Source organism: Pollicipes pollicipes, unplaced genomic scaffold (genome assembly GCF_011947565.3).
Source record: "Pollicipes pollicipes isolate AB1234 unplaced genomic scaffold, Ppol_2.1 Scaffold_3087;HRSCAF=3621_pilon_pilon_pilon, whole genome shotgun sequence".
Classification (NCBI taxonomy): domain Eukaryota; kingdom Metazoa; phylum Arthropoda; class Thecostraca; order Pollicipedomorpha; family Pollicipedidae; genus Pollicipes; species Pollicipes pollicipes.
The window spans coordinates 35,421,564-35,430,455 of NW_023596225.1; the positions used below are offsets into that span (position 1 = coordinate 35,421,564).

At 50.2% G+C, this 8,892-nt stretch overlaps 1 protein-coding gene across 3 annotated transcripts; it reads right to left on the minus strand.

Annotated features, from left to right (window-relative positions):
- Positions 1–228: 228 nt before the first annotated feature.
- On the minus strand, positions 229–8,501 carry LOC119090529 (methylmalonyl-CoA epimerase, mitochondrial-like). Of its 3 annotated transcripts, none has more exons than XM_037213346.1 (6): positions 8,444–8,501; positions 6,602–6,697; positions 5,898–6,142; positions 2,731–2,828; positions 838–967; positions 229–627 (listed from the first exon to the last, which is right to left on the minus strand). In XM_037213346.1, the coding sequence occupies exons 3-6, from the start codon at positions 5,979–5,981 to the stop codon at positions 424–426; spliced, it is 516 nt and encodes a 171-aa protein (XP_037069241.1). In that variant the 5' UTR covers positions 5,982–6,142; positions 6,602–6,697; positions 8,444–8,501; the 3' UTR covers positions 229–423. The 3 variants fall into 3 exon arrangements, with proteins under 3 accessions (XP_037069241.1, XP_037069242.1, XP_037069243.1); XM_037213347.1 differs by having other exon boundaries at positions 8,459–8,477; XM_037213348.1 differs by lacking the exon at positions 6,602–6,697 and having other exon boundaries at positions 8,444–8,467.
- Positions 8,502–8,892: the final 391 nt, after the last annotated feature.

Sequence of the window (8,892 nt, forward strand, 5' to 3'; positions counted from 1 at the left end):
AGAACTTCCCCATTCGCCGATTCCGTCTGCTAGAGACTGAGCGCGCGCCGGGTAAACGCCGCCCAGCTGCTACTTCGCAGACGAAACCAAACTTAGCATTTCCTTGTCTCCTCACCAGGACAAAGCGACTTCTTCAACCTTGACGTGAACACTATTGACATGTACCTAACTTCTATAAATCACGCGAAAAAATGCAGACCGCCGACCGCCACCTGCTCACAAACAAAGTCAGGTACACACACTTTATTCTCACCGACACCTGACAGTACCATGCCATACAAATTCATCTAAGAGACGGCACTCTGGTACGTACGGCAGACGCCTCACACACTGTACTGGGCAGCCACGCCGCTTAGCCCGGCCCGGCCATCGGGCGACACGCCGGCCCTCTCCAGCCGCTCGGCCGGGCGGACGGAGCGCCCCCTACGCCTCCTCCAGCTCCACCAGCACGCCGGCGCAGTCCTTGGGGTGGAGGAAGACGACGGGCTTGCCGTGGGCGCCGGTACGCGGCCGCTCGGTCAGGCAGCGCACCTGGCGCCGCTGCAGGTCGGCCACCGCCTCCTCGATGTTGTCCACCTCGATGCAGATGTGGTGCATGCCGCCCGACGGGTGCTTCTTCAGGAAGTTCTACCGACAAAGTGGCACGTGTGCACAAGTCAAGCGGCTGGACATAAACACTGTTGACGGTCATACACGAGGACTACGACGTTGAACACTGTCAGAAAAACCTTGGGCGATACATTTACCACGACTGAAAGCAAGCTGATAAGGACGCTTTCCCACCTAGTGGAAACGACTGTTATGTGTCACTGGGCGCCCGTTAAGAGCGGCCGTTACCGTGATGGGACTGTCGTTGCCCAGCGGGTGCAGCAGCTCCAGCTTGGTGTTGCCCAGGTTGATAAACACGGTGCGGACGCCGTGCTCGGGCAGGGCCTGCGGCTCGCTGACCTCGGCCCCCAGCACGTCCCTGGGTCACAGGGTCACAACGGTTATGCACACATCCACGCAGCTGGGCCCGTTACAGGTGGTCGACATACAACACAAGCTCAATCAAAAGCTACATGCATACCACTATGGGTCGTGAAATGTTTGTGCATCGGAGGTTACGTTTGTCGAGATTGCCTGAGAACTGCCCTGACCCGACTCCGTCCAGTCTCCTCCCTCCCCTCCATAACTCCGACTCTGGTACTCATTAGACAGTCAGTCTGTAATGATGCGGCTCACGCCGGCAATCAGTAGCGCATCAGTCCTGGGACGGATCAGGCCCTAGCTTTCCAAGATTAAATAATAATGTGATCAAGGTAACCGTAATTGTTCGTTGGGAATGCCAGCCGCAACAATCTCCGACTCTGGTGCTCATTAGACAGTCAGTCTGTAACGATGCGGCTCACGTCGGCAATCAGTAACGCATCAGTCCTGGGACGGATCAGACCCTAGCTTTCCATGATTAAATAATAATGTGATCAAGGTAACCGTAATTGTTCGTTGGGAATGGCAGCCGCCACAATCTCTGATTAGCAGTGCTCTAATACAGAACGTCGCGAACAAAACATTAAACAAAACAGCTGCATTTGAAAACTATTGAGCACTAGCCGAATGTTTTTTTTGGCACGATGAGCTTGTATTCTTAATACAGCCGATCTTCCATCAACCGATGGGTATGAGCAGTCAACGACGTCCACCAACCATTAGGAAATGATATGGCAATGACTGCCGTTTCGAAGCAGTGGTCGTGATCGAGATTCAGAAAAACCTGAGGCACAGGCAGCTAGACAGCCAATGCTCTAAAGCTCAGCCGACTGCCGTTAAAGACATTACAATGACCGTTCAAGGTCAAACACCCTAACACATCCAACACCCAACACACTGCTATGCTACGGCTTCTTGGAATGGAGGCGGTTAGGCCGAAAGATCTCGACGACTCGTGGCTTTTACAATGCTAGATATACACTTAACACGAACGTCAGTGCAGTCATTCCGGCTTCAACACAGGATACACGTGACCGTGCTAACGTTTACCCGAACTGACGGCTAAGCCGAAAGGGTTCAATGACCCGTGCCGAGAAAATCTCCCTTAAGGAAGATAGCGTTCGGATCAACGACTAGCCAACTATTTCCAAACATGCTTAACCTAGAAAAATACCGCTGAAATCATGTCCGAAGACGGCGATAATGTGATGTTCGTTCCAAATTCGTTCTGAACACTGATGTTCTGCCGCAAACCACTTTCTAGCCTTATGCTCTGGGCGGGTCATCGACACCACTCGACCTAGCCGTCTGTTTCGAGCAGCCCTTCCTAAAGAGCCGTGTATCCAGTGTCAAGAAGTGGGAGCTTGGGTAATCAGTAATCGCGGTGTCTGCTAATAGCAAGTCTCCGAATGTTCTAACATGTTCTGTCTTTCATGCCAGTCTGGTTTTCCAATCTTAAGGTTCTGTTCAACCTTCTATACTCGTGACCTGACCACTACCTCAAAACGTCAAGAATCTGCAAAACATTTCCTTATAGTTGCTAGACCCCGTCCATAAACGAGCACGCCTGGTGAACTACAGTTCGGTTTCGTCAGGCGCAAGAATTCACACAAAACTCCTTCGTAAAAATACGTAAGTTAAACGACAGCAACAGCTTGCAAAGCCCGACAAAACCGGGAGGAAGCCTAGCTCGGACATGCACAGCCCAGCCGCACCACTTTGAAGGGACGCGCCGTCGGGTGGGTCGAGGACAGCGCTCACCTGTAGAGGGCTGTCGACTTCTTCAGGTCGGGGGTGGCGATGGCGATGTGGTTCAGCCGACCCAGCTTCCACAGCATCTTCGGCACGCCGGCCTCCCCCTGCAACAGGCCCGCCGCGTCACCTCCGGCGCCGGAGCAGCCCTAGCCGACCCGCCGCCGGACCCAACCAACCAGCCCGCCGCCGGACCGCAGCCGCTAAACTTGACGCCGGACCGCATCCAGCCAAGCCACCACGGGACCGCAACCAGCCAACCCACCGCGGAACCGCAACCAGCCAACCCGACGCCGAACAGCCAACCCGACGCCGGACAGCCAACCCAACGAGTTTCTCTCCACGCGCCAAATATGTCTTGGATGAGTTACGCACCCGCGTATTTGTTTGCGTTACAACTCTCATATTGGTCCCTTAATTTCACATTTCATCTACCCATTTCTCTATGCAATCTACCCCCATTTATAAACAATGCACCTCCATGCCTATACAATCTACCACACCCCCAAGCATCTATCCTCAGGATTTTCACATCGCATATATCTTTCCAGGCGGTCTCTCCCTTCAGCTTGACGCGCTTGTGGATGACATGTGCCAGAAGTTCAGAATCACTGTGTCACATGCTGTCTCTTACTTTTTACTTTGGTACAATTATCCCCACCCAATGACTTATTCCGATCACCTACCAGTGTTGACCTGGGTCCCTTTTCATAGTTCGTTAAACAAGAGCGATGGCCGTCTACGCTATCATTATGAGTGGGCGTCACGAACACGGAACGCTTCTATGCGACACCTAACGCAGAACGGAATGTAAACAGCGGGGCGGCCGTTCAGTGCCTCTCTCAATATTCATTTCACATTAGCGTTGTTCAGCAACGCTGCTTGGCGATCCATCTCCTCTATCCTGTACACCAAACCAAGCGTGGACTCTCAGTAAAAATCCTCTGACCTATGGCACATTATGAGTGCCTGGTTGCGACAGGTTATTGTCAATCGCCCACATTACATAGCACTTAATTGTACTCAACTTACGCCATCTCTCCCTCTCCTCCGTTCGTACCGAATTATCCGAGGTCAGTGGCAGAGTGAGCAATAAGCAGTTAATCATTCATAGTGTCCTTTTCTATCCGTGTTTTGCTTCGACTCCCTCATCACAAAGTGCGGGCCCCGCCGCACGTGCCAGAGCCCCCTCCCCCTCCCCCCCACACACGTCATTCAGGAGAGTCCCCCTAACCACCTAGTAAATAATGCACTCCAAAGCTCTATTCGCGTTTCGCCATCGAACTGCTCCCGTTTAAAGGAGGCGCCCGTCGGCTGCCTTGGCGGTAAGCTGGGCGTGGTCGGGCAGTGATCTGCCCTCGCCCCGAACCCCGAATGGAAATTTCTTCCGCTGATATTTTGGAATTTGGATTTTCTTTTCCCGGCAGTGGTCACATCCTGGTGCTCATGGTATTTCGCAACACCCCGATAGAGATGCATTGCATCACGGGCGCAATACGCTCGGGTATGGCAGATGTCGACCTTCCCATACATTGGGTGACCTTGGCACGGCCTTCCACGCATCCTACTGCATGATACAGGGAATGTTGGCGCGATGAACACTAACGAAAGCGTGAAGCCAGGTGGAAACTTTAGCATTCCGCCGCATCCGACGCTAGATTCCCTGGCTGCCGTCTCTGCAGTATGCTGAGCCTGAAAGCTGAGCTCAGAGTTTTACGGACAATTCGGAGTGCAAAGGCCATAATTGGATCCGTGTCAATTTAAAAGGAGCTGGCTTCGGTATTCTATAAAAGTAAGAACTTAAGCTACTGCTTTTTTTCAATACCAGCTGAACGTTCTTGTGCCGGCAATAATCGACTTTCAATGCGCCATGGAGTACTATCCGAAAGACATTATCAAACAAGCACTGGCTACAATGAACAAAATCCGCGTTTCAAATCTGTGCTCACAGTCACTCGAGCCTAGACCAAGAGGTATCTGAGTTCTCACACTGAAGGCCAACACCTCCTTAGTGTGGGCTCAACTAGAGGATTGAATAATCCAAATCGAGCCCTGATGGCCCATCGGGAACATCCGCACGCTTACAGCAATCAGGCCTGTTAGTGATGGCGGCGGGCCACGTGTACTGTTAGCTCGTCACGCCAGTGCCACATCCCTGCATACTTCAGATGCAAGCTCCCCGCGTCTCGTCACATCCGTGCCACATCCTTGCATACTGCAGATGCAAGCTCCCCATGTCTCGTGACATCAGTGTCACATCCCTCCATACTGCAGATGCAAGCTCCCCGCGTCTCGTCACATCAGTGTCACATCCCTCCATACTGCAGATGCAAGCTCCCCGCGTCTCGTCACATCAGTGTCACATCCTTGCATACTGCAGATGCAAGCTCCCCATGTCTCGTGACATCAGTGTCACATCCCTCCATACTGCAGATATAAGTTCCCCACGTCTCGTCACATCAGTGTCACATTCCTCCATACTGCAGATGTAAGCTCCCCACATCTCGTCACATCAGTGTCACTCCCTCTATACTGCAGATGTAAGCTCCCCACGTCTCGTCACATCAGTGTCACATCTCTCCACACTGCAGATGTAAGTTCCCCATGTCTCGTCACATCAGTGTCACATCCCTCCATACTGCAGATGCAAGCTCCCCACATCTCGTCACATCAGTGTCACTCCCTCTATACTGCAGATGTAAGCTCCCCACGTCTCGTCACATCGGTGTCACATCCCTCCATACTGCAGATGTAAGTTCCCTACGTCTCGTCACATCAGTGTCACTCCCTCTATACTGCAGATGCGAGCTCCCCACGTCTCGCCACATCAGTGTCACATCCCTGCATACTGCAGATGCAAGCTCCCCATGTCTTGTCACATCAGTGTAACATCCCTCCATACTGCAGATGTAAGTTCCCCACCTCTCGTCACATCAGTGTCACATCCCTGCATACTGCAGATGCAAGCCCCCCACGTCTCGTCACATCAGTGTCACATATCTGCGTACCGCAGATGCAAGCTCCCCATGTGCCAGTCTTCACTCCTCAGCCATATCTGAAGCACTGTGCACTGCGGTCGGCAGCCATTGCACGTCAGCGCTCAGGACAACACGCACCGGCACACCAAGCAATGGCGCGTGCTGCGCGTCTTGGCCAGCAAAGCTGGCGCTACTCACGGCTTGTCCGTGCGCGCGTCGGCAAAGCGAGGCGGCGGTGGCCATGACCAGCTGCCGGCAGCTGCCACCCAGCAGCAGCTGCATGTCTAGTACTGTACGCGCGGCACGCCCTCCTTCAGCTCGTGCTCCGGCGCGGCGCCCTCGTCCAGCAGCTGACGCTTCTTCTCCAGCAGCTGGCGCTCTCGCTGAGGCTTGACCTTGGTGAGGAACGTGTAGGCGTGCCAGCCGCAGTATACCAGGCACACCTGCCACAGATGGTCACAGTCATGGAGGCCTCAGGTACAGCTGGTGGCTGACAGCTGTTGCTTATGGATGGCCAAACAGGACAAGTGACAGCCTGGTGGGGCTCATATATCCTGGGCAGCCAACAACACATTCATGACTTTGTGCTTCACAGGTGATAATCTTTCTCATGGCATATAATACCAAATATGAGCTAACATAACAAAGATTCAGCCTCAGCAGAAATGTGAACAATACCATGAGGCTTACTGAGCTGTCAAGTCCTCAGATTCCATGTTCTCTCATTATCAATCTATCTAGAGTAAGCAAATCAGTCTATCTAGCACCATCATTAGCTGCCAATGTGGGGACCAGAATGGTTTCAGCTCACATCATACACTGCATGAGCTTAAACCCAGGTGGCAGGAGCAGCATATTCACCACAAGCTTCAACTGGAATCAAGTAATGTACCAACTCTTACCCCAGTCACTCCCATGCAAGTGTAAACACCTGCCCTGTGCAGTGTATCTCCAAGACTTTTTGACGGCAGCTTTCTCATACTACTGCCTGCATGCCACTGAAATGTGGATTACATGTAAGATGAAGCTCCATGATCCTGATAGTAAGCACATATAACTGATTTTCAGACAAGAGTACTAACTGATATAAATGGCAGACAACTTCACCTATATAGCTTATATTGTGATTAAATGCATGCCATGTGCCACCGAACTGCACATATCACTCATCCAACTACATTACTTTCCAGGCATCCCTTACATGCTAAAACCCCCTCTTATTAAAATGCATTCCATGCTATAAGTTATTTTATGTATTGTGAATGTCCTTCACATGCACAAAATGAAATAATGCTGACATTTAGCATCAGCATCCTTTCCATTAGACCCCCCATTAGCATCCTTTCAGCTTGGTAATGTGGACTACACCTTAATGTAGGACACTTAACAGCCTGTTATATAATAGCTGGAAGAAATAATATTGCTACTGTATCAAATGTTTGCAAAAAAAATGTTGAACTTGATCCAGGATGTCAGGTTGAGATAACTGTTTCAGGGCATTCATTGCCATAAAGTATGAGCTGATGTGTGGGTTTTCCCATTCAGTTATGGAGGCTCTAGCTCACCTTACTCTGTGAAAGAAGAGGCCAGAGTTGGAGATATTTTAATTTTTAGTGTAATTTGGAGATAGGTTTAGCCTTTTCTCAGCTCAGCCCACCCCCACACTTATCTTGCCCATGTAACACCATGAGATGAGTATGAGGCTACACAAGTTCTCTGATGAAGGTAACAAAAGTATTCACTAGGTGAGATAATATAAAAATTACAGATAATGCCATAAGATATGCCTTGATACCTTAAAGGTGCCCATCAATTTCCATGCATTTCAGATTATTCTTTAAGTATTCTTTTGGTTACACTGGGCAAAACTGCTTTCCCATTGTGCAAAACTCCACTGACTGTACTGGATGCCTGCTGGACATCAGTGTGCTGAGTGCTATGCTCCCAACTCACATCAGGCCAAATTATGCTGATTTTGCATATTTTATTGACAGTAATAGCATTGCTAGAGCATATTTGCTTAAAATCATCTTTGGACTAGCAATATTACTTGGCTATCCATGGCCTAAAATGAATGGACCTCTATAAAACTCTGCAATCCCACGATATCTGACAAACATGCCCTGCTATGCTTGTTGTCATCACTCAGGCTTTACAACACACCCTGTTCATGAGACCACATGACATCTCCTATCTCTCACTCTGGCATGGAGGGCAGGCATAGTAAGAAAGGGGAATCAAACCTTGTACATCTGGTGGCCAACAAGGGCATGTAAGCCACTATACTTTCATAGCCCAGAAACTATCCTTGCATGTTGCTGTACACAACACATGTCTTTAGTGAAACTAGGTATTTTTGCAGTCAGTGAAACATGCACTTTTTGGTGTGGTCAATGTCTCTCCAGTAAAGATAAAAAAAATTTAAAAAAAGTTTCTGGCATGATTTGAAGCCAGACTTCAGCCAAAAGCTGTACTATTGGAACATCAATGTTACATTTGGTTATGCCTATGAACTTTGCTCCCACTGCCCTCGATGTATAACGTCACCTATGGGGGCCTATAATCTGAAAACAATTTCCACCACCTGAAAAACCGAACTTCTTCCACCCCCAACACCTGAGCATGCCGCTTGGTACAACGATTTCTGCTAGAGAGGTAAGAACCAAGTCTTAATTCATAGCACATAACTACAACATGCAGGTACAACGCCGTTGAACAATCTGAGCCGCAACCGTCGTGAGCACCAAAGCCGGGCGTACGTCGCTCCCGCACAACTCATGCACAATCATCCGGGCTTTGGCCGGGCACGTTTGGCAAATCAGCGCGTATGCTGAGAGGCAAAAATACGGCCTTGTCGGCAGGGACTTCACGGCCGACGAAACCTGCTGATATCCCCACGCTCCAAGCCTATGGCACCCATCCTTTCAGAACATGGTGACCTTAGGTTAGATTAAAGGTCACCAAAATACAGAAAACCGAAAAAGGCTTGCAGACAATCCCATGCTCCGAGCCCATAGTGCGGATCAGCATAAAACGTTGTCCAATCAATGCGCCGTAGTCAATATCTTGCATTTTCCAGAATATGGTGACTTTAGGGCCGAGTTAAAGGTCACTAAACACGCCCCATGTCACCCAGACTAGCTGCAGACAACCCGATGCACACAGACTGTTGGACCAGTCAGCATGAAACCTT

Excerpts from the sequence above, each read along its gene's own strand:
- LOC119090529 (XM_037213346.1), bottom strand. The coding sequence starts at position 5,981 with ATGCAGCTGCTGCTGGGTGGCAGCTGCCGGCAGCTGGTCATGGCCACC. Across the intron at positions 2,829-5,897 it reads GACGCGCGCACGGACAAGCC|GGGGAGGCCGGCGTGCCGAA; the intron begins GTGAGTAGCGCC and ends GGCCTGTTGCAG. Across the intron at positions 628-837 it reads GCAACGACAGTCCCATCACG|AACTTCCTGAAGAAGCACCC; the intron begins GTAACGGCCGCT and ends CTTTGTCGGTAG.